Source organism: Festucalex cinctus, chromosome 9 (genome assembly GCF_051991245.1).
Source record: "Festucalex cinctus isolate MCC-2025b chromosome 9, RoL_Fcin_1.0, whole genome shotgun sequence".
Lineage (NCBI taxonomy): Eukaryota > Metazoa > Chordata > Actinopteri > Syngnathiformes > Syngnathidae > Festucalex > Festucalex cinctus.
The window spans coordinates 3262510-3289250 of record NC_135419.1 but is presented as its reverse complement, the minus strand read 5'-3'; the positions used below and the strand labels follow the sequence as shown (position 1 = coordinate 3289250).

Here is a 26741-nt window from a genome sequence, read left to right as displayed (position 1 = left end):
GCCCGCTTACTTTTTTTTTTCTTTTTTTACATCGAGAGGAGAGAATGCGTCAATGGGGTTTCCATCCCAATGTTTTAACAATTTTAAGCAAATTTAGTGAAAATTCACAAAACGAACATGTGACTTACCTTTCTTTATCCTCCACTGCCATTTTTTGTGACTACGATATGTACGTGTGATGTAAAAATCCATCACACTTTTGCGAAATACTTTTGGCACGTCAAAAAAATAATAATAATAATAAAATAAATAAAATAAATAAAATTATAATAATAATAATAATAATAATAATAATAATAATAATAAATTGCGATATTTGCAATTTCTTAAACTTCCGGGGTTTCCACTCGCAGGTTGCTTTTGTGCAACTTGCAATTTGCGCAAATCTGATGATAATGGAAACAAAACTACTATTTCAGGACTGACTGTCATTCGTCAATAAAATGGATTTCCGCTAGTGACGGACTGATAGGTCTTTCGACACTTGACCTGGTTGGCGACGATTACGCTGACAAACGGAAACTACAAAAGGCACATTGAATCAAGTTATTTAAAAACGTTATTACTATTTATGAAAAATATGTATATACCTTAAAAAAAACTCAATCATGCAGACATATGCACATTGAGATAGTGCAGTGTCTGGCAGCAGAGGTGCTATCTGTTGTAGTTAAAAAGGAGGGGTCTTAGTTACTTCTAGGTTAATGATCCTCATTAATATGTGCTAATATACCCCAGGTCATGCAGTAATTAAAAATCTCATTCAACACTCTCATCTTAAATTGACTGACTTAGTTTTTGCCCTACAAAAATCTGCAGTTCTTATTTGTCTCCCAGCTCCACAGTATAGTTCACGGGAGTTGGGTAGTTTCGAGTTTGGGGTGGTGGTGGTATATGTGTGTGCTGAACATTTTGACCGAGGCTGTAGCTCCATCTGAGCAAAGTATTTTTTTCTTTTTTTTTTTTTTCCTTTGCTTGACTGGGCGCAATAGGTTTTGCAGGTCGTGCCGTGGAGAGTTGCATCACATTTGCGAGAGAGTGTTTGTGTAAAAGTGGCACAATAAATACACACTCATGCGTACGTGTGCATGCACAACGGCATGTGGAGCCCATCAGCATGGGAACCTACGTTATTCCTCTGAGTCCTTTGGTGTCTGCTGATGCAAGCTGAGCTAATTGTAAGGCTGAATGACAATTTCAGCAGAATGAAAACAAAAGTAGGTGGACAAGTAGGTAAAAACAGATGAGTGTAAGTGAATAGAATTGATGGTTTTATATAACATAGGTTGATGGAAGGCAAACGTGTGGATGCTAAATTGGTGGCTAAATCTACAGAAAGAAAATGATTCATGGCAGGGAAATTAATAGATACACTCTTAAAACTGCTGTGTCAAAAATTACCTCATTTTGGTCAAATTTGACCGACCCATTGTTTGAGTCAATTTGACCCAACTTTGGATTGTTATGCATCGAAAGCCGTTTTTTTTTTTTTTTTTTTTTTTTTTTTTTTAAGGTTGTTGGGTTGAAAGCCAGTCCATTTTTTTTTTAAACCCAAGTCTGGATTTTTTTTTTTTTTTTTTTTTTTTTTTTTAACCTAGTGCGTTTGGAGGGTGTAGAGATAAGCGGTTTGAAAAATGGATAGTCAAAAATAACGTAATTTGGGCCAAAAGCTGGACTGAACCACTAATTGAGTCAATTTGACTCAACTTTCTATTATTTTTTTTTTTCTTACCAAACAACCCCATTTTCTTGTACAAAATGACGCAAGAAGTGGGCAGCACAGTGGAGAGTGGTTAACACATCTGACTCCCAGTACTAAGAAGCAAGATCGAGTCCAGGCTCCGGCCTTCCTGGAAGGAGTTTGCATGTTCTCCCCGTGCCTGCGTGGCTGTTCTCCAGGTGCTCCCGTCTCCTCCCACATTCCAAAGACATGCATGGCAGCTTAATTGAGGGTTCTAAATTGTCTCTAGGTGTTCTTGTGAGTGTGAGTGCTTGTTAGTCTCTGTGTGCCCTGCGATTGGCTGGCAACCAGTTCAGGGTGTACCCCCGCCTACTGCCCGAAGCCAACTGGGATAGGTTCCAGCACCCTCCGCGACCTTTGTGAGGAAGAAGCGGTTGAGAAAATGGATGGATGACCCAACAAATTTTGATACAGAAAAACCCAAACTTGACCTAAGTAATGGTTCTTTCTTTCTTTCTTTCTTTTCTTTTCTTTTTTTTTTTTTTTTTTTAAATAAAACAACCCCTTTTTTTGGTACAAAATAACCCCCAAAATTTGTTGTTTTTGATCCAAAACAGCCAAAAACTAGATCAAATTGACCCACTTCATGGGTTGATGCAATTTTTGACCCAAATTAGATTACTTTTGACCCCACAGTATTAAGTTTATGGGTTGAAAAATTCAAAATGGATAACGGTGATTTTGTATGATTAAAAGTAAATGTTGTTTTGTTTTTTTTAGAGAGAATGTAATTTCATTAATTGTGGTCCATAATTGGATGAGCGACCCTCGTGAGGATCAGCGGTTCAGATGATGGATGGATGGATGGATGGATGGATGGATGGATGATGGATTGGTCAGGTGGTCAGATAATATGAAATATAAATTATATTGTTATTGGTAAAATATATAAATATCAGCTGACATGAATGAATCGATTCATGTACACATTTTTTACAAAAGGAGTTGGCTGGATAGATAAATAGTCAATATATGTGATTGGTTCTCACACAGGGCTCTTCACAAACACTGTCCAGAGTCACGTATAGGAAAAGCAAGATAGAAAATGCATGGATGGACAAGCTGATGGACAGATAGATGTGAAATCTTTGCTAAATCAACAAAAAGATCGACAGACGTATCCTGCTGACATGGCTCTCAGAGGCTCGTCACTCGGCGCTTGCACATCACAAACATGCAAATTTCCACTCAGACATCCATAGCCAGAGCATCTCCTAACCTCAGAGCGGGTATCCACGTGCATAGTTAAACTTCCCTCTCCTCGCATCACATTCACGAACACGCAACGACGGAGGTCAGCAGGTGGCGGCACCGGTTCTAGTGCGGCGCGGAACATGCAGCACGAGTTTGCGATGCATTCCGTGTCATTCTGGTTCATCTGCATGTAATTAACATCTGATTCACCAAAGCAGCAGCTAATAATACAATTAGGAATGAGGACACCCTCCAAGTAATGAAGAGCTGAAGGTACAGGATTTGTCAGAACACCCCCCCACCACCACCAGCACACCCGCCGAAAAAAAAATAGAATACCATTTGCAATAAGATGGCATTCCAGAAAATCAAATCCTCTAAATCCATAGTGCAACTAACTGGGAAATAAATTGGGAGTCTAATATAATAAAATAGTGATAATTAAGGTCTGCGGAAGTAATCAGGAAAGCTATTAAGCTGACTTAACCAATTAAAAGTTAGTCAAAAGTCAAAACTGTAATACAATTTCAGTTTGATGGTGTTTGTTTAGTTCATTCAGGCTAATTTGATTTTGAATAAATACACATCAGCTAGGAATGTAATGTGGTTTAAAGTTGCAATTATTACATTATTATATATAGCAAATCAAGAACCACTATTCATTCAGTAATTACGGTATTTAAATGTGTACTTGATGTCTTGATCGCATGAGGATGCAAGAGACCATCTTGAACGTGAGTTCTGTGTCCCAGACAAACGCACCCCCACCACATACACAGGTGTCTATATTTAATAAATAACACAGACAACTTCAAGGCATATACACATCTGGAATACAAAAGTCTTGAGTCATTTAGTCCAATCGACTCACTTCAAAAGACACAGTTGAACAGAAAGCTAGTTAGACGAAATATTATTAGTCAGTTGTTACTAAAAATAGACGTAAGATCAAAGAGAAGCATTTTTTTTTCTTTCTTTCTCTCTCTGCCGCAGAACAATCATCATCCTAAGGCCGTAAATACAAGCTTGTGCACGCTGATCACATTCATTCCATTTTCGGGTGTATTCTTGTTAATTGTCAGTGGAAAATATTGCTGACTGAGCCACACGCGCCGACTTCATATAACAACACACGTAATATTCGCTGAAATTGAATTCATTCATGAGATTATTCTATAGCAGCAATGCTAATTTTACCTGCACAAGGACACGATGTTGCTGGTGTGGGTGTGTGTGTGTCGAAAAACAAATAATCACTTGCAATCTCCAACCTTCAGGTTTCTTTTATGCTTTTTATGTCCTTCTGCTTTGATTTTCAGCCTTCTGATTTTTTTTTTTTTTTCCATTGTCATAGTAACCATTGCAACACATATTTTTCAGTTGCCAAGGATTTGGTTGTATAGGCATGTGTGTTATTGCAATTAAACACAAATGCATCTCCAAATCTCCAAAATGAACTAAAATGTGGAAATAAGAAAAAAAAATCATTGGTGGTCTTTTTCCCCAGATATTATAAACAATTAAGGATATAACGATAAGGGCAATATCGTGATATCGTGATATTAAAACCGCCACAATATCGTCATCGTCATGTTCACAATATTTAAAAGGAACACATTTGTTAAAAAAAAAAGTCAAGTTTATTTCCATTTGTGCAGTTCTAGCACCCTCTAGTGGCCAGTTTATTAGTGCAATTTAATTTTAATTAGGGATGTTTTGGCCTTCTATGTTTAAAATCTATGCTAATTGTCAGATGAAGGGGAACCTAATTTGCTTGTGAAGCGATCAATGTGTGCTTGCATTAGCAAGTTAATTGCCTCAATATTGTTATTAGAGATTGCAGGTGGTTTATATGCATTGCTGTTATGTACAAAAGCACAATATTGTGCTTTTTTTTTTAATATGTGCTCTTTTTTTTTTTTTTTTTTTTTTACAATATTGTGATCTTTTTTTAAATATCAACAACGCCCCCACAATATCGTGATAATTATCGTGTCGTGATGTTTGGATATCGTTACATCCCTATAAACAATGCTGATGGAATGTATTTTGCGTGCCTAATTTACAAAGATTTCTTCCGTGTAGAACTTCTTTTGATGTTTTCCTATTAATTTGTGCAACTTATTTGGTATGCATTTGATTTTTAATGTTCCTGGCTGAATGGACAGAATGGCTGATTGCTGGTAATAAACACTCTCTTGCCTACATTAGCGTGTTCCTTAATAAAGATGCGCTTGCAATCCTATAGCTGGGTACTGAATCTGAGTCTCGTGGGAGTTATAAAGTCTGTTTTTTATTGAATCTGCCCAAGAGAAGTGTTGTTTTTCTCACATGGCCCTTTAGGAGGCTTAATTTTCTTCTTAATGTTGTTGGTAATAATTTATATAATGTATGTTTTGTCCTTCTTAACTACATGAAAAGGGCAAATACACTCACACACCCGCGAAAAATAAAAAAACTTCTAATTGGCATGTGCATAACTATTCACCCCTATCAAGTCAGTACTTTGAAGAGCCACCATTTGCTGCAATCACGGCCGCAAAGTCATTTTTGATAAGGGTTTGTAAGCTCCCCACATCTTGCCGCTGGGATTTTTGCACATTCCTCAAGAGGAAAACTGCTCCAACTCCTTCAAGTTTGGCAGTCACTTACAGACTGACGCAGGCTTTGCTCGAGAATATGCCTGTGTTTAGCAAAAACATCTCTTGACTCCAGTTTTCCATTCTCTGCTGCTCTAAAATTTCCCCATAGCACGATGCGTTGCCTTTTTGCAAACTCAAAATGTCCTTTCTTATTGTTTGCTGAGCATAATGACGTTCTTCTGGACACTCTTCCCTATATAAAGTCCAGCTATATGGTGTACATGGCTTATGGTAGGGATGTAACGATATCCAAACATCACGATACGATTTTATCACGATATGAATGTCACGATACGATAATTATCACAATATTGTGGGGGGCTGCCGATATTTAAAAAAGATCACAATGTTGTAAAAAAAAAAAAAAAAAAAAGAAAAGAGCACATACTAAAAAAAAACACAATATTGTGCTTTTGTACATAACAGCAATGCAAATAATCCACCTACAATCTCTAATAATATTATGGAGGCACTTACTTGCTAATTCCAGCACACACTGATCGCTTCACAAGCAAATTAGGTTCCCCTTCATCTGACAATTAGCGTAGATTTTAAACATAGAAGGCAAATACTAAAAATAATTTTTCAATGCTGTTTAAACATTGATTAAACATTTCTAGCTACGCAAATACAGAAATTTGCAGCTAATAATTCAGTTCCAGAAATAAAAATAGTTTCATCCACTTGTTTCTTAGTGTCAACGTCCAATTTGTGAAAACATCACGTTAATTAATGGTTAATTATTAATGGGGGGGAAAAAAAGTGAAAACATTACATTAATGGTTGTTAAGTGTGGTCAGTTGACGACCGATTGTTCTTGTGGTTAAGAATGTCAAGTTGGGATTCAGCTGCTGTTCAGTGGAGAGGCGTATCTATTATAGTGGCACACAGGGGTCACTATTTGCCTTGTGACTGTTAGCAGTTTTCAATAAGTAACTGTACATTATATCAATCATTTATAATTGCTTCATTCATTTTTACCATGTTTAACTCATTCACTGCCATTGACGGAAAAAGACGTCAAATGATGCATTTTTTTTTTGCTGGTCTGGCAATGAATGTGTTAATAAATAACTAAAAAAAAAAAAAAAAAATCAAAGTGGCCCTTGCAGCTTTCTATTTTCTGTATGTGGCCCTCAGAGGAAAATGTTTGGACACCCCTGGTGTAGAGTCAAATTTACATTTGGAAAATAAAAGGTTAACTATATGTCTTGCTTTAGTGTTGATGGTTTTTCTGAAATCTGCAAAATGCCTCTCTCTCACACACTCTCATCATACATGGCCGTTTTTTTTTTTTTAATCTGTGTCAAGGTAAAAAAAAAAAAAAAAAAAAAAAAAAAAAAAGTTGCAGTAATTAAACTCTTGTGGTGGTTTAGTAGCTTGTGTATGCCCATTAAGGGTCCATTATCTGTAACGAACAATGGTACCTACAGTGCACATTTTGCACGCTAATAGGCTGTTCTCAAGTAGGCACAAATGTGATTGTTTGGCTTGCAGTACTTTCCTTCTCTGCAATGCCAGATTCAGCAGCAATCAAAAATCATTTATAGCTGTAAGCCTTTTTGATTCCGCAGCATCCGAAAGTTTTCGCCGGCCAAAAAAAAGAATCATACCAACACATGTTCTCGGCACAATCTAAAATGTAAGACAGCATTCGTCAGCCTGCAGGCGTGTCTGTGTTGTGTTGTTTGCATCTGCGCAAAGTGCCAACACAGAAAACCTCCAAACGGCTTTTGCATGTTTCACTCTCATCTCTTCTCTCGAGAAAATATGGAAGCTTCCATGATACGTACATACCTTTTATCGCATACAAAATTATATATTTGACTTTTTAATGGCTCTCGCGAGAGAATTGTAGTAAAAATAAATAAATAAATTACGTTTGGAAATGCAAAGAAGAGTTGCATAGGATGTGCTTCATTTGCCCTCACAAAGGAGATCTGTGAAAAATGGAACATTTTTTTTCAGACCGATACCGATACTCAGACCCTCAGTACTCACCGATACCGATACCAACTACCGATACCAGTAGTACAATGTAACAAATAAAAAAAATCACTAAAAGATATTTTTAAACAAATATATTTCCTTTAATTTTGACAAAAAAAAACAGCACAGTCACTCTTCAATAGTCTTAACGCTCAAAATAAAACACAAAAATGCTCTTTTAGTTTAAGATTCACAATTTTGAAGTATTTCCAAACCGGTGAAGTTTTGGTGAAAAACTGCTGCAAGCTAGCGCCACTTACAGGCAAGGAGGACTCACTTAACGTCTTCCCCCTCTGCCATCGCTCGCTTCGTCACGAGTACTCGAGTACTTGAAAAAAGGCTGGTATCGGGCCCCGATACCGATACCTGGTATCGGTACTCGCCCATCCCTACTAATCAGTATATCATATTCTGAAATAACAACTAGATTGTATTTTTTTTTAAACAAAAATAGATTCTATTTTCCAGTTTTAAATTTCCTTAATCATTGTGATTTTTTTGTGTATTATTTATTTAATTATTTTTTTAATTGCGTAGCTTTAAATAGTAGATATATTGAACTGACAAATGAACTGGAACATGCAGACAGTTAATTACTCTCTTGCAGATCCTTTGAGTCTGTAAAGAGCATGTTTCGACGTCATGGAAGCCTGACGGAATGACATTTTGACCTCGAGGTCCAGAGTCCTGCAGGTTTTCCATGTTTTCCGCCTACCAACACAACTGAAACTAACGATCAGGATCGTATCAGGAAAGTAAAGATGATACCCTGCGCGGTTTCATGGCACACGGAAGGGGGAAAAAAAACTCAATTTACAAAAGTAAATGGATGGAATTCAATTAATGCACTATAATTAGAATTTATGCTTTTTGTTAGTTTATTATTATAATTTTTTTAACAAATACAAATGTCTTCAAGTTTGCATGTGTATGACATGGACAAGCGCGTGCACTTGCACTTACAGGAGAATGGGAATCTTCTGGCACCCTTATGTGGAAAGGTGAGGCTATTTTATTTGGACCGCTTTCAATGAGGCTTCAAAGCAAGAATGCATAACAACAGCATCAATCCACAGCAATAGAAACAACATATATGTAATTTATATGGTAATGCAGCCTTCGGGGTTGCCCCGAGTTACGCAGCGGACGTCTGACAATGGACAGCGCGAATGTGTTGTAGCATCCCAATATGTAGCTGTGGATACACACAAATAGACACAAACTTGCACTTCTCAGCAACGAGAAGGCATGTTTCAATTAGCAAATGCAGATAAATGTGCGGGAAGGTTAAAAGGTTGAGTGTTTTTTTTTTTTTTTTTTGTCTTGTGCCTTTGCTCTTTTCTTCTCAAGATAAAAGAATTGCCACTTGAGCAGAGACTGGAACAACACGAGTAGAATTAATGTGCCTTGGATTGTTTTGATTGTAGAATGCTCATGGACACCTTACAGTGAAGCAATTCTCATTTATCTCTTGTCTTGTGATAATGGATATGATAACTGCTTTTCAAACTTAATAGAAAAAAAACCCTAAAAAGTCATCAAGATAAAATAGTTTAGATCAATTGATTACTTTACAAAGTAAATTGCTTATGATTTATTGTACATCTCCAAATTACATTTTGAGATAATCACGCCGGCATCTGCTTCACCACAACATAAAACATGATTATCTTTCACAAGCGGCTGTCTTGTTACTCTAACAGTTGTCATGATAAATCATAATCCCTTTTTTTTTTATGGATCTAAAGCATCCTGATATGTGCAACAGGTGTTGACTTGCAAAGACGTTTCACTGATTGCTTAAATAACATTGTTTTTTTTTGCATTTTTAAACAAAAGGGCAATTTACAAAAATCAACACTGAACAAAAATCATCATTTCGTGCACTGTTGAAAACAAACAAATACATTTATTCATTTTTTTTCATTCCTATTTCCCTTCAAATCGCATCCAAATCACACATTGGAAAAATATTTTCATAGTATGACTTGGGGTGCACAAAGCGGTGGTTACGGCAAAGCACTATGCTGGTACTCAAACATAAGTTACTAACAGTAACTAGGACCAGTGGTGTCCAAACCCGGTCCTCGGGGGGCCGGAGTCCTGTAAGTTGTGGATGTTTCTCTGCTCCAACGCACCTGTTCCAATGAACAGGATCTTTATCTGGCTCATGCAGAGCTTGCGGATGAGTTTCAGGTGTGTTGGAAAAGAGAAACATCCAAAACCTGCAGGACTCCGGTCCTCGAGGACCGAGTTTGGACACCTCTGGACTAGACAGAAGAGTGGGTAATACATCATTATCATAAGCGACATAGCAACTGCAAACTAACAATGACTAGACAATTTAGGAGCGGCGAATACATCATCCTCATTTGGCACACAGCAACTGCATAGCAACTACAAATATCATCACAAGGGACACAGCATAAACTGCATAGCAACTGCAAAATTAGAGTGACTAGACAAAGTACGAGTGGCTAATATGTTGTCATGATAAGGGACTACAAAGCAAATACAAATATCACACGGGAAATACGTACCAACTGCATAGCAACTGACAACATCAACATCATAGCAAAAAAAAATGACACCATGACCCAACCCAAAACAGTCGCACCAATTTGTTTTAATAAGCTTCCATTGTGTAGCCCTAGTGTAATTATGTTGTTAAAATTTGGGGTGGGGGTGGGGGAATGAAATCATGTTATTCAATAAAAATGACATAGATACTTATATTGTCCAGATGTGCCATAAGCCTTTATTTATATTTATCCATGAGGCCGTGGGTCGGGTGGGAAAAGGAGCACCAAACAACAGCTTGTGGTGCTCTTTTGAGAACCACGGCAAAATATTTATGGCACATGAAATCGCCAGTCTGTAAGGGAAAACAATACGATCAGAGCAAAACAAGCCACATGAAACAATAAACAGCACTGACACCAACACCACTGAGGTTGAAATGTGGGCGAGTGTGTGGGGTGGCTTGCGAAGCACTTACTTTGGTCCAGCTACCAGTTGCCAGCAGTCAGAGAACAATGGAGGTGATACATGGCAGGTTACACCTTGTCTCATTTGTAATAAACTAACACATTGTTGTTAAAAAATGAAAAAAATAAAAAAAATAACAACTGCTGTTTACTGATACAGATGATGTTTTGAACTCAAGTTTTATGCGACTATCCTAGTATATCTCTATGCAAATGTAGGCTAAATTCTTTTAAGGCAGGGTCTGTCTACACATATGGGCTTATGTTAATGTTTGGTGGTGATTTTTTCCTATACCCCCACCCACCCAGCCTGTATTTTACCATTTTGTGTTTGTTTTGTAATCAGCGGGACGTTTATTTTATTTTTTTATTTTTTTTTTATTTTATTTTTTTTATTTTATTTTATTTTTTTTTAAGATAGACGGGACGTTTCTCTGGACAGACAGTGTTTCTACCCCTCCAGCCAATCGCAGAGCGGGGGCGGAAGGGGGCGTGTCGGAGACGGGGCAGTTCGAATTTGTCGGCTTCTAACGTCACTCCCGCGGCAACGACAGCATGCACGGATTTTTTTTTTCTTTCCACTGTGAGTGAGTGAGTGAGTGAGTGAGTGAGTGAGTGAGTGAGTGAGTGAGTGAGTGAGTGAGTGAGTGAGTGAGTGAGTGAGTGAGTGAGTGAGTGGGGGAAAAAAATCCATGCGTGCTGTAAAGTTGCCGCGGGAGTGACTCATTCAGCCGACAAACGCACTCGGCCCCGACACTCGCCCCGCCACCCCCCACCACCCCCCACCCCCTGCTCTGTGATTGGCTGGAGGGGTATAAACACTGTATATCCAGAAAAACGTCCCGCTGTTTGCAAAACAAACACAAAATGGAAAAATACAGGCTTGGGGGGGTTAGGAAAAAATCACCACCACACATTAACATAAGCCCAGATGTGTAGACTGAGAAAGAGTTAAAGTGTGTACATCCTGTATTTAAAAAGTGCATTTTCCTGAATGAAAACGACAGACCCTGCCTTTAATTGTACACAGAATTCGAGCTTGTATACTTTGACATGCCATAGCTGTCATTTTGTCTGCCGACACACTAAGTAGCTTGATGACTTGGTTTTAAATGTGTCCAAAACTCATTTATAGTTAATTGCAATCAGATATAAAGATGGACAGACCACATGAAATTGACCTTAATTGATTGATTTTGTGGCCAAGTGGTTTCGTTAGTGTTGATGGTGGGGAGTTTGAATCCAGGCTCTGGCCTTCCTGTGTGGACTTGGCATGTTCGCCCCATGCTTGTGTGGCTTTTCAGTGAACAGATTGGCAAAATGCAATTGGTGATCTGCATAAAAAGTATTTGACCTGACCGGTGATACTTCCAAGGAGAAACTGTTGGAAAATGTTTTGCATCGACAACTTTTAGCAGAGTAGCCGCGTACTTTTGGGGGTGATGGAGAGATGAAAGAGAGGAAGAGGGGAGTTGGAGGCCAGAGAAGAAAGCAGACTGTGTTACACATCAAAGGCAGTGCTGGTGATACAATCGCCTCTTTAGGCCGCGAAAGCCCAACTTTATTCATTAAAGCGCTGTCTGTTGCACGAGCGCAAGTCTGTCGAATCGCGCTCTTATCTCTCTTTCCTCCCTGCTCGCCTTATCCCTCCTTTCCCTTGCAGTAGGCGCTGATTACCGAAAGAGGCTGCGGGGTTTGTGACGGCGCGCGTTCGGGATTCGAAAAGCAGACAGGAACCACTTATTGATAGCTGCAATGCGCGGCGTCCATTTGTTGCGCTCGGTCGCACAACAGGTGCGCATCTCGCCACGCTATTAGATAGCGAGGGAAGGCGTGAATAGAGGAGAAAGGAAGTGATGAAGAGGAGATGGATGAGGAAGATAATGAGTAAAAAAGGGGCCTGTTGTGTCAGCAGCTGTATAGCTTTCAGATGACATCCCATACACACTGCATGTATGTGACATGTACACGCACACACACTGACTGACAGCTCCCCCTCCAGTCTAACATCTGTGCTGACAGCAGCTGTGGTAATGGCTCTCTACGTGTGCCAGCATAGGTGTGTCCGGTCCTTTTGTTTTGTTTTGTTATTTTATTTTATTTTATTTTATTATTTTTTTTGTTTTTTTTACCGGTACTCCTGTGCACAATTCACTGGACCGTTTCCCACATTCCTCACACATCTCCTCGTCATTATCTCATTTGCTCCCAATAACGTGTAAATGCGGTTTTTTTTTATGTTTTAAGTGTCCCAAAGACGTATTTAGACGTTTTTTTGTTTTTTTTTGTTTTTTTTTTATGCTGGAGCATACAATGGCTTTGATGCAGCCTCTTAACTCCAAAGAACGGTTGCAGAAATGGTAGTTATTACACAAACGGCCAGCAGGTGGCAGCAGAGCAAAGGAGATCAACCAGGGCCATCTAGAAAAAAAGCTAAATTACTTACAATTTTAAATAGATTTGTGAAAACTGATGAAACTTAGCTCTCTTCTAATACTAAGTGCTGCAAAACGAAAAAAGATAGAAACATTTTTCCTGATAAGAGAAGAGACTTTAATCTTACTTTTGGTAGTTTCCATGCTTTTATAGCAATTGAACACAATTTTCTGTGGGCCTTGCAAAATCAGTCAAAATTCAGTAAAACAGCCGGGAGCGAACGGGATTGCTTCTGTGAAAATGGCGGCGAGTGAATGAGTTATTTCCCTAATTGAAGTGCAAGCAGATTGACTCCACATCACACCAGCAGCAGTGAAATAAGAGTAGTATGGAATTATTTTTTCCCGGTGTTGCCATCCAGGTGTGGAGTCCAGGCCGGGTTGGAAATATGGGCTCGATGAAGAGATGATAAACGGCTCTCGTTAGAGGGCTAATTTGTCGATCCTTTTTCTGACGGGGCTGCAGCTGTCGTTGCATCCCTCCACACCCACCTCAGCCAACCACTCCTCACCTCAGCCAGATGGGTGGACGGATGGACGCAGCGAGGTGGGTGGGAGGAGGTAAAGCGGGGACGGAAATAGCGACAAGGACAGGGAAGAGAGGCATCGTTGTCGGGTCAACGAGCGGAATTAAGCCCATGAAAAGCCACAGCAGAGTTGGAGAAGCAATGTACAAAATAACAATTAGTTTAATCATCAATTGATATGTTGATTTTGTCCATTCATCGATGAATACGTTAAATCAGTTAACATGTTTTAATTTCTATCCCTTTCTTCAAAGAGGACATTTTTTCAAATTGACAGTGTAGAAAATAGCGGTACCTCACGATACAAATACGATACGCGATACAAGGCTCACGATTATCTCACGATTATATATATATATATATATATATATATATATATATATATATATATATATATATATATATATATATATATATATATATATATATATATATATATATATAAATATATAGGTCCGGTAATAAATCCACGATAATGTACGCTAAAACTACTCAAGACTACTTTACATTGATTGTTACTGAAAGTAGTACTTGTGCATTGATGACAGCTGTTTTTGCAATTTTACTTTTTGCTACCAATATTGCCTACTGCATTTTTTTTTTTTTTTTTTTGCTTGATTTTCACATGGAACATAGAAGGCTCTCGATGATAACATTGCCATTTTTCACGATAATGAATAAAAATGGAAGAATACCTACTGTATGGGCATACTTGAAAAGGAAGATATAGCCTCATCAAAGTTCTAGCATAAAGAGAATACCAATGTCAAAACTTGCACATTTTTCTTTAAACAAAAAATACGGAATATCCCAAAAACTAGAGCCAATTGGTGTCAATGAATCAATGAATCATTGCACCTCTATTGTGTTATATACACAAGTCAAGTGGGATCACGCTACGCTATTGTATCACTTGTGCGCTGTACTTAGAACAGCAAGCAAGTTGTCGTGCTCATCAACAGTGAATATTACAACCGAGTGTCACGACGAAATCCGTCCAGATGGCCAGGGAGGCGGCTGAAAGATGGCGAACGATCTGATTGTCAAGGGAAGCACGTGAGCCCGTTGCCAAGCTTTTGTTCTAATAACACAAACCAATTTTCACTGACCTTTCTCGGAAATGTAGCGGGCAAAAATGACTGAGTTAAGGATGCCCCACAGCATAATTGCTAAAGAGATTAAAGTTCTCTTAATTGCTTTTGGCCCACTATAGCATTTTTTTTTTTTGGTCTTTTTGGGCGGGGGGTAATTAAAGTGATTTAAAATATTAATAACTACCCCAGAAAATACATAAGCTGACACTTGTGAGTTCAGGCTCATCTAATTGTGTTCACATGCATTTATAGTATGCACAAGTACACGCACACACACGAGCAGATGTTTACCTCTACATGTTGTTTTGTAAAATATGCAAATATCCCATCTTAAAGGTACACTCAGTATTATACAGTGGCATCTAGTGGTGAAATAATAAATCATTCGGGAAAAAAAAACCAATTGTTTGTGTTAGTAGTATGTAAAAAGATATGTTGTATCGCATAAACGTACTTTTTTAAAATATAACGGTTAGTCTAGAAATCGCAAATTATCTTACATGTCCGCGCCTCGCCTGCTAGTGTCTGCCATGTTTCGCCGCCATCTTTCTGCTACGGGTGCCGTCAAAGACAAATTTCACCGCTCCATTTCTTAACGCGTTTTTGGAACGCACTTCCGGTTTGTATGGCGACCGCATGTCCACGAAGAAGAAGAGTTTCCGGTCCCCGAAGAGAGCATTATCAAGCATCACACTTACTTTGGGAATTTATTTTATTTCAGCGCGACAAAACAAGAGTTTATATTGTAGCCGCATTTGCCAGATGGAGAGAAATGAGGAACAGACTAGGTTTGGGACGTGCCGGTGCCTTCGACTGCTTTCTACTTGACCGGTAAGTAAGAGTACATTTGTGTTTACGTTTTGAGAGCGAGAGAAAATGTATACTCCGTACTAATTAATACGATGTTCGTACCTTTGTTTTACGATCACTGTATCTGTTGATTAGCAACTCCGCACCACTCGAACGATTTCGTTATGTAGCTACTTGCTTTGAAAAAAAAAAAAGATTCCCGCTGGCACGTTATATTTAGAGTAAATGCGCAAGTTATTGTGTAATGTAATGTAACTGTGATTTCGGAGGTATATTTGCCCATAACTTCAATAGAGAATCTAAAGCATACTGTATTAGTGGAGGAGTTGAAAATTATTTTCGTTGTGGTTGGTGAAAATAGGGTTCTCGAAATTAATTTTCGGCAGGGAATAACTTTCTGGACTTAAATGCTGGCTGTACCGTAAGCACTGCTAGAGTCTGAACTCTCTCACTCAAGTGTGTACTGGTCCATTGTGTAATTGGGTGCACAAGAATTTACAGGCTGCCACGTTTTCCACGGAAATTCGACAAGCAAGCAGCCTTTGCATATTCTATGCAGTATGCAGTCAAGTTACTTTTATCTAGCTAATACAATGTTTTGGGCCCAAAAACTAAAGATCTTACCTCTATTTTGGGGGCTTTGTTGGAAAGTTGGTGACATATAGTAGTATCATCAATTATTCTATTTTATTTTATAATTGTGTTTTTGTTTGTGTCACACTAGATCAACAGCCAAACTTGAGGGGTTCCAGAACCATATTCTGATGTATACAAGCATTCATGCACCGTTTAAATACATCACCGACCTGCAAGAAAAAAAAATATCAAGGGGAGAGTCAGCAGCCATATTGGAATGCCCCGAATGAGGACACTTGAATGGAGGACCCCAGAAGGCTTCGGTGTTGTACCACCAGTATCTCCACCTACCATATCTGAGCTGCAACAAACTGAAGTCAGCCGACGTCTTGGTATGTCATTTACATATGGACGGCATTGCACACTACATGAACTTTTTGTGTGAAGCAATACGGAATGGTCACATGTACAAGCACCACTTGTTTTACACAGGACCTGCTGACCAGGTGTCTGAAGCCATGGAGTGACTCCTCCCTCACTTTCCTCAGCAAGCCTTTGAAGAATATGATATCATCGTTGGTGGGAACATGCCCTCACTCCATAACATGTACTTGTGCAGTCAAGGAGCATGTCAAACTTAATAAAACCAGCAAACATTGAAGTGACTTCATTTTTACTGCAGTCTGTTCACACAATCAATGGACAAGCCTTCCTTAATTTTGCCCCAATAACATCATAGAGTAGGCGAAAAGTAGTGTTACAGATCATACTGTGTTCGGGAGAGTTTGAGGAATGTTGCAATGTTAATGGGGGGCAATGTCAGCACACACACACACACACACACACAAAAAAAACCATCATGGTATTGAGTTAATCAGATATTTTAGCTGTGTACAACACATACCTGCTCTGTAACACTACTTTTGGCCCAAACCTGTATGTCTATTTTCCATATTTTGAAATGCACAGCGTATTGGTAAAATTCTGGAACAACTGCAATTCATGTAGCTCATTATATTCTAACAGCATTTTTTTTTTTTTTTAGTTAATATGTTCATTTCATGTAGACTTTTATTTTACTTTATTTTATTCATTCATTTTCATGTACTGTATCTTACATTCATTGGCCAATGAAGAATTCCTTGTCATTGCAAGCATTTATAATAATTCTCCAGGCTTTTGATGTTTTACATTTCTGGTCATGTAAAATAGTGTTAGGTTAGGTGTCGAATGAACACTGCATGTTGACGCCAAAGGAAATAGTATTTTTTTAGTTATTCAAAATGTACAAATTAACACACAACAACAATATACAAGTTATACAAACTACAACAACAAGTGTCAGACATGGACTAATTATATGCCAGGTAAAAAACCTTTGTATTGTCCTCAAGGATCTGGGAAAGTGTCACTTATTTGCTACAAGTCCACCAAGGTGCTGCAGTCTGGGATCCAGGTACAGGAAATCATGGTGGTGCTGATGTGGGATCCAGGTACAGGAAATCATGGTGGTGCTGATGTGTCTAAAAGTATTTCTTGGTGTCAGTCTATCAGCTGGACTTGGATATCTTCATGTTCCTCCATGGTCATTTCCTGTACGAGTCTCTGCAAGAAGGTAACAATTGTATGTCAGATGAGGTACCAAACAATGAACTGAAAGTCACTGAGCCAATGAAGTACATTATTACATGAGCAAGACTATTTGTGAAAGCCATGTAAATTCCTGCACATCGAAGTACAAGGAAGCTGTTGTATCTTCAATCAAAACTAATTAAGTTGCTTAGTGATATTTATTAGGTAAAATTGTTCAACATGGTGACAAATCGATATCTGAGTAAAGGGTTTCAAATGTTTTTGTAAGCAGCACTTTTCTGAGTGGTTAGTAGCAACAAGACACGGGGGGAATTACGAGTCTGAGTTGCAGATGTGTCGTTCAGTTAACACCATTATTTTTGCACGATATACTAAACATATCAGCAAACGATGTAATCTAAATACCACATATTCCAAGCAAAGGTATGTTTTGAGCCATTCACATGCATGCTCGAATGGAATTATTTTTCCATGATGACATAATTGTACGTTACGAGGCACCGCGTTCTCTTCCTCGTCGTCTCTCTCGCCCCCTTTGAGATGGTCCACATGTCTATAAAACGTATAACATAACTGTGTGTTCTCTGTTGCATGGTTTAGTTACACTAACAAATATGAACATAGATAGCCATTATCATTAGCTGACGTACAGTATTTCCAAACAATGCCGACAAAAATATTAATTCTGAAATTAAATGACTAAATCACAATTATTAGGGATCTGTACAGTATGTCTAACAAATGCAATTCACTTACGTCATCACTCGAGGGAATACCAGAAGTTGTTTGCGTTCTGTTCCGGTGAAATTGGTGGTAGGCTGTTGAAGTAGGGTCTCTCTGGGACGCCGTAGTTCGTGTGCTTAAAATCATTGCATTATCTTGTTTGACCGATAGATGGCGGTCGTGAGCTACACACTGGGGCTTTAAACATCAATAGAAGGGTGTGATTGATTTTTTTTTTTCGATCAATTGCTTTTTTACATAAGTAAAGGTTGCTTATTTCCTATTCATCTGTTTTTTCCTATCATTCTTCATCCATTTATATTGCCTAATTACACTCCATTACTTTCAATGTTTTTTTTTTAGAACTTTATTGACAAAATTGTCATCAAAAGCCAAACATGTCAAATACAACACAAAACAATCATCACACAAACAGTAAAGAGAAAGGGAAAAACAACAATCATAAAATAAAAGTTGCCAGGGGTCGTAAACTAAGAAATATTAAAAATACCGAAATGAGAACACAAAATCAAAGTCTTGACAGCCTTCTTATTTTTGGAAGTAGAAATGGACTGAAAATATTCATCAATCTCTTTCATAAACAGGAAAAAAATGGGTTTCGATTTTGCACATTTACATTTATGAATATAAAACTTAGCAAGATAAATTAACAGATTAATCAAATAATATTCTTTTTCAAACTAACTGTTATAGTTAAAAAAACATTCAGCAAAGAAAGCACAAAATTACAATAGATACTTTCTCTTAATGTACTTCATTTGAGTTTTTCTTGACCGTCATCATCTGTCACTGTGCCCGTCCTTTCTGGTGGGTTGACCCCTGCAAAAGCCCCGCCCTCACCCGCTGCCTTTACATCAGTCTGTCCCATCTTTTCCCCTCATGTACACCGCAGTGTTTGCCTCGCCATTGTTTATCCATTTTTTCTCAGTTTGCACTGATGAGATTGGCCGGAAGTGCACACGCACACACATCTGCGCGCAGACACATACCTATATAGAAGACAAAGCTGGTCCTCTCTCTGGGGTGCAGTTAATGCAGAGCCAGGGATCGATGCCAGCTCTGGTTTCCATGACACGGCTCTAAGCTGGGGCAGTTTGGCCTATAGGACAGACGAGAGGCATCACTCTGGCTCCTCTTCTATCAGATAGATCTCTATAAAGCCGTGATGGCACCTGTATTGATTCATGCGCCTCACATTGATGAGACTGTCCAACTGCTCTGTTTGATGATAGCCTGCGCTGTTTCATGGCACACAGAAAGGGGGGGGGGGGGGGGGGGGGATCTCAATTTACAAAAGTAAATTCAAATTAATGCACTTTAAATAGAATTGTTTTATTGGTTTATTTATTATTTTTAATCAGATTAACCACATTTTCGAATTTTGATTAATCACGATTAATCGCTTAATTAAAAAGGCTTTTTTTTTTTTTTACTCTTTGACTGCCAGAAACGTTTAATAACAATTAGTAAAATCACGATGTATGCCGCCATAAACGTTGAATGATGTCAACTACGTTTTTATTTTTTATTTTTTTATCAATGGGCAGTTCACCGTCTAAGTGCAGCACGTACTGCCTGGTCAATGAGTTGTGGAATCAAAAACCCTCACTATCTATATAGCCAGCAGATGTCAAGATTGAATCTCTTTTCAATGGTCTCAATGTGTATGAAATTTGATGAAACAGAACGTTTTCAAGGATAATGTAAATGATCAAAGCCTTTTAAAGTCATATTAAAGTTGTTGTTTTTTTGATAATGTGTGGCAGTAAAAGAGTTAATCAACATTTGTTACCTACCAAATTTAAAGATCACCTGTTATGTGTTAATTCTTTCGACATTTAACTCATTTGCTCCCAAAGACGTATTGATACGTTTTTTTTGTTTTTTTTTGTTTTTTTATGCTAGAGCAAACAGAAGAGCTTTGATGCAGCCTCTGAACTGAAGAGAACGCTTGAATCCAAGGTAGTTGTTACAAAAACGGCCAGCAGGTGGCAGCAGAGTATAAGAGATCAACCTGGGCCATGTTGCAAAAAAACTCTTTTCCCCACTGTTTTAAACAGATTTGTGAATAATGTTTAAACTTAGCTATATTCCAATGCTAATTGCTGCAAAACGGAAACATAAAAATATACTTTTTTTCCTAATGAAAGAAGAGATGCTAAACCTTCTTTTGGTAGGTTCCATGTTTTTAGAACAAATAGAACAATATTCTGTGGGACTTGCAAAATCTGTCAAAATGCAGTAAAACAGCTGGGAGTGAATGAGTTAATGTTATGATGACGTCTTCAACATTTTTTGATCCACTGCATGCGCTCATCTCTTTTTCTAATCAGTTAATTCCTTGACCAATTTAAAATAGAGGAAAAAAAAATAACCCCGATAGTTTGACATGAACAATTATTCTGAATATAATATATAAACATTAATTAAATGCTTTACTTTAATGCATGTAGTTATGTTTATTGTTCAAACAGAACCTACGCTAGGATAATCTGTGGCCAAAATTAATCGTGCGATTAATCTGAGTTAATCCATGATTAATGCAATATTTTTTTTGTGATTAATTATTTAGTTAACGCTTTAACTTTGACAGCCCTAGTAATATATGTCAAATATATACATTTATTTTACTGATTCTAATTAGAAAAACTAGAGGCAGGACTCATGGTGACAAGGCGTTACAGATGAGTTACTGATGTACATCAAAGTCACTATTTAGAAGAATTTTTTTGTAGAATAAAATACATTTTCACCAACGCAAATGAAAAGCAACCCAAACCTTCAGTGTAGGGTTCACAAATTCCGGTCCTCGAGGTCCAGAGTCCTGCAGGTTTTCAATGTTTCCGCCTACCAACACAACTGAAACTAAAGCTCAGGATCGTATCAGGCATGCTGTTGAGCTGATTATATGAATCAGGTGTGCTAGTGGGCGGAACCGTCTTAAATCTGCAGGACTCCGGACCTCGAGGACCGGAATTGGTGAACCCTGCTTTTAGTGTATCAACGCTCCATTTCGTGGTCCCTCCCTTTCACTACGTTACACAATGAATGGTTGTGACGCCGACACACTGGCCTCTGCTAAATGCAGTGTGAAAAGAGCTTTAGCTGACCCCAAGGTGACTTTTGGGGTCGGGTGCATCCTGGATTGATTGCCAATCACAGTGCAGACAAACAAGCATTGACGTTCGCATTCACACCAATGGCCATTTTTTATTCATAGAATCGCACTTGTTTCTTCAAGGTCTAACTGTATTTTCTGCATTTCTTCTTTCTCCTGTAAAGAAGAAAAAGAATAACAGAAGTGAAGGTCATCCATTGTAACAACTTCTGTTCCTAGTGAAATGACAAAGATGAATGTTTGAAATGTGACGATCTAAAAAGAAGCTCATGGGTTTCTTGTTTCTTCTTCCCACCCCCACGAATTTTACCTCGCAAAGGCAGAAACCAACATATTACTGAGAAAAGTTTTTTTTCATGCCGTAAAAAGAAAACTCATTTGGAGCCAAAGGCTACAAGAGGAAAATAAATGATTATCGTTGTGTGACAGTGTCTCTGTTTGACTATTTAATTAGTGGTGATAATAACCTGAGTTCTTTAGTGGATTAGCTGAACTCGGTGTCCTCATTCTTACAGTGTTGTTGATTGATTGAGCTACAAATATGGCAGATATAATTACTCTATATTTTGAGCTGTCTCTAAATAGAATTTATTAGATTTGTCTTTGTCCTTGATTTGCAAACCTTTGGAGACCAGAGCGATTTCTCTCCATCCTTTTTTTGTCTCTCTGGTGTACGGGACAGCCTGATTGTGTCCACATGTGTCCCATGGTTGGGGCTATTTAAAGAGTGGCTGTTCTTGGATCTTACAATGTGCGATGTATGTGGCTCTTAATGAATCTCAAATCGCATCATTCCATTCAAGTGAGAAGGGAGTAAAACGTTTTTGTTTGTTTTTTTCTTTGATAAATTAGATGACAGCATAAGTCATGATGAGAAATAGTAAAGTTGATCTAAATAGCAGGTACGGTATGGTTAATTTGTCATGCATGCACTTTCCAAGGTCTAAGGTTATTTTACTCAACAAAATAACTAAGGCTAAAATTGAAGGGAAAACATTTTTGATTAAGAAATGAAATAAAAAACGAAAATTCTTTTCAACAAAATGAAAACTAACTGAAACTACTTTTTACATTTACAAAATTAAGACTAACTATAATTATAGTGTAAACTGTCCTTTGTTTGTGCACATATGAAAAAAAAAGATATATGCAGTACATAAAAAAAAAAATAGTACACTGTGCAACCAGGTTTAATAAACCAGGTTTGAACAGGAATTCAGGCCACAAATCCACTCAAGTTGGCAACCAGGCATCCTAGCTTTATTTAATTAGGGTTGTGATGAATCTAACTTAAGAAGTGGTATTACGGACTGCAGTTATAGCAATTCAAAGTCTGTGGACTGTTATACAGTACTTGCATTTGAGTTGTGAATGGGCAGCTGTTTTTAAAATGTTTATAAAATAATATTTCTGTTGATTTTTTTTTTTTACTACACAATATTTACTATGGTGTTTTTGAATCTTGCACACAAGTAATACACAATTTTAAAAAATGAAGACGAATAGTAAAATTAATCAAACGAAGCATTCTTAAAAAAAAAAAAAAAAACTAACAAAGCCAATCTGAAAACTAAATCAAACTAAATAAAAAATAAAAAAAAATAAAAAAAATAAAAAATAACTCAAAACAAAATAAAAACTAACTATAATGACAAGTCCAAAACTATAATAACCCTGCTATTTAAATAAGCTTCTCGTCTAAAATGTACCGTATTTTCTGCATTATAAGGCGCACCACATTATAAGGCACCCCTTCAATGAATGACATATTTTCAAACCTTTTCCATCTATAAGGCGTTACAGTAGAGGCTGGGGTTACGTTATGCATCCATTAGATGGTGCTGCGCTAAAGGGAATGTCAACAAAACAGTCAGATGGGTCAGTCAAACTTTATTAATAGATTACAAACCAGCTTTCTGGCACTCCCAAAATGAATAATCAGCTGTTTTATTATTTTCTCTGAGGTAAAGTATTAGTATTAGCTAGCGATCGAAGATGGCGGGATCTTCTGCCGATCGTGCAGGGTCACCGATAGCGTCTTGACAGCAAGACCTGTTGCGGCTCAATATTAATCCGTATATAAGGCGCACTGGATTATAAGGCGCATGGTCAGCTTTTGAAAAAATTGAAGGCGTTAAGGTGCGCCTTATAGTCGTGAAAATACGGTAGTTAACTTAAAGTTTGTCTGACATCTAGCGAGGCTGATTGTTTTGCATTTAATCACACAGAATGAGGTTTTGTCCTATTTCTCACTGCGTAAACCATTTTTAGCTGCGCTTCCAAATAGTCCTTGTGAGAACTTTTTTATTTATTTTTTCCACACTCAAGCACATTGTGTTGCTGATTTGTATTCATACTGTTACTGTGTTGTTGTTGTTTGGATGTCTGCAACCTGGAACAGGCCAACTACATCACTGTCCGTCATCACCATCTGTTTTGTCGTAACTTTCACCATTCGCCTCTCTCTCCTTCCATCCTCTAGGTCGCCCAATGCCTCCAACCTCTTCCTCTTCCCTGCTCCCTCCGTCCCATCCGTCCTCCTCGTCCACCCCACACCACCCCTCCCCTGGCCCGTCTCCGCCCATCCGGGAGTGCCAGGTTCCCCTTCTGGAGAAAAACTCCACCCATTCTCACCTGGAGCCCCACCCAGATGACTCATACTTGCTCCGGGCGCAGCCGTCCTCCACCGGTAAGCAGTCTGACAACTCATTCATCCCTTCACTCTTTTAATTTTGTTACCAATAATACATCCATCACAGTTTTGCATGAGGTCATTATGTGTGCATTTGCTGGTCTGGTTTAGATGTTGGATGATCCGTGACTTTACATTCTATTTTTTTTTTTATCTCGTAACCTCTCTTCTGTTAGTAAAGTTCATTTTATACACAAACTAGTTCAGTTCACAAATTTTAAAATGAACTAGTTCAATTCATAGTTCGTAATTCAGAATCTCAAAATTCACAGCTCTTTTCTCTCTCCCTCTCTCTTTTTTTTTTAAACATACTGCTGCTATTACCCATTTCCCCATTGTTGCCACCCATTCAGTCCACACCAGCAGAAAGCTGCAACTTTCACCCTACAATTTCATTAGGAAAATGTTGCCGCTTTAGTGCCGTAATGTGGGATTAAAACAAAAACAAGAATATAGTCTTTAATGCGCAACCATAAATACAGTCTAAGTCTGTTGTCTTCAGACAACTCAAAAATGACGACCAACCCGTGAATTACCGCAACACCACCTCATGAAATCCAAAGTGTGTCTACCAGGAAGTAACAAACAATAACGTACCTTAGTATTTTTTGCCAACCATTACAGATTCCCCGAGTGAGGTAACCGCCATGGGATTTCTGTTTTGTTTTTTTGTTTTTTGTCCCCCTCCAAGCCGCCATCATGCTCTACATTTTCACGAGGGATGCGGCCACACAAGACTGCGTGGCTTGTGTTGCCAATTAAGGTCTTTATCTGTTGTTCAAAAGCCGTTCACATATGCCAGAATGAGCGTGTTCACAAAAAAACAAAAAAACAAAAACGTTCATCAGGCAGAAATACACTACTTTCCCGTTCATGTTTGCCCAAAATGTGAATGAGCTCATGAACATCACTGTTTCTTAAGGTATTAGGAGAAGAGAAATTGTGATGTACAGTATTGATGAATTTATAAAACAGTGACAAATGTATTCTATTTTGTATTTGTGTATTGATCCAAGTGATAATAGTTGTCTTTTTGTGCAATAAATTTTGAAACAATGCAATACATGACAAAAATGAAACTTCACTTTACCTTGTCAAATGGTTCCCCACAATTGTTATTTTCTCCAGCTGTCCAAACTGCATGCTCCAGTTCTTTCCACAGATGTTCAATCGGATTAACACATTCACTGCCAGTCCAGCAAAAAAAAAAAAAAATTGACATTGACGTCTTTTTCCGTCAATGGCAGTGAATGAGATAAGATTAGTGCTGATGTAAGGCCACTTCAAAAGAGTCCAAAGTTTTGTTCGTCACCATTCTTGGGTGTTTTTAGTCGTATGTTTTGAGTCGTTATCTTTTTGGAGGATCCATGAGTCCTGCAATGATTCAAGACTAGTCATGAGCCAATTACCGGTTTGACGGTGTACCGTGGTTTTAAAAAGTTACAGTTTCAATAACCACTAATATGGGCTGTCACATTTCTTTTCTTTTTAAAAGGGAGATGTCTAAGCATGGTACAATATAATTGGCTGCTTGCAGAGTTGAGTAAATAAGATGTATCTTTGAAGGCAAGTTGCTTCCAATTAACTTTTTTTTCTTCTCCTTCTCGGTGCATAAAGGAGGAGGAGGAGAGAGGGAGCAAGATAAGATACTGCACATACAGATGCTTTTATGCTTTGATTAATGTGCAAAAAAAAAATAATAATAAAATGCCAGCTGGTACTACTTAGGCCCATGGACAACATGAGTAGCCCACAATATTATTATTATTATTTTTATTTTTTATTTTTTTTTAAAGGACATTTTAGAACCGTAAATATAATACCGTAATGCTGCAATATGTTTGCTCACGGTGATCATACCAAGAGAATCTAACATGCCAATTCAAGACAGCCTGCAATGAAGCAGGAACACGTTTTACAGGGACTGTGTTGTTTGTTTTGTTTGATTCCTCATTACATCCATGATAAATAATAAACGGTTTAAGAAAAGTTCTATTTAGGTTGTGATCTTCAACAGTTGAGGCAAACTTGTTCACCTGTTCTTTTATAGCGGTGATCCAGGTTACATCGACCAGTTTTTCTGCCTTTGAGGAGCTTTGTTTGCATGGTTATTTATGTAAGCATATCATAAATAATCCTTGCAGAAAATAGGGTGATGGATTTAAAAAGCGGGAGACTGTGTGTTAGAAAAAGAAAAGTAAATTAGTTTGGCCAACTCTGAGCGCTCTTTGTCATCACAGGAAATTCTCTTGGTGGTTGTTACGGGCCCTGTGTGCTGGTATCAGCACGTTGCAGCCATTTATTTTCCTCATATGAACACGCACAAAAGCAATGATGTGCATCAGCATACGCATTTGTCTCAACAATTAGTTACTGTGGGCCAACTATATCTATCTTAGTGTCTCTCCACCGCTGTTTCTCTTCTCCTCTGTGCCTCCGCACATGTAATCAGCAGATATATTTAGCGGAGGTCTGATGGGAGAGAAAGGGAAAGTCCTAATGTGATTTTTGGTGGAATACAATCTATTGTTAATGGCGTTAGGCTCTCCTTTGATCCAGTATAAATCTTCATTAGGGAAGGCCCGGGTCCCAGGTTCAA

The 26741-nt window shown here is 38.1% G+C and overlaps 1 protein-coding gene and 1 long non-coding RNA gene across 19 annotated transcripts in view; both read left to right on the top strand.

Moving 5' to 3' along the window:
- The window catches only part of LOC144026350 (teneurin-2-like), a 269697-nt gene that overhangs the window by 154988 nt on the left and 87968 nt on the right, over window positions 1-26741 (top strand). For 13 of the 18 annotated variants that reach the window (XM_077532991.1, XM_077532986.1, XM_077532985.1 and 10 more), the window contains one exon: window positions 23933-24139. The exons of the other annotated variants lie outside the window; for them this stretch is intronic. In XM_077532991.1, coding sequence (XP_077389117.1) covers window positions 23933-24139 — 207 coding nt within the window. The remainder of the gene's footprint in view (window positions 1-23932; window positions 24140-26741) is intronic. 18 annotated transcript variants of the gene reach the window in all.
- On the top strand, window positions 14999-17098 carry LOC144026352 (uncharacterized). The gene is made up of 3 exons (XR_013285110.1): window positions 14999-15440; window positions 16144-16387; window positions 16488-17098. It is a non-coding gene; the product is annotated as an uncharacterized LOC144026352 (long non-coding RNA).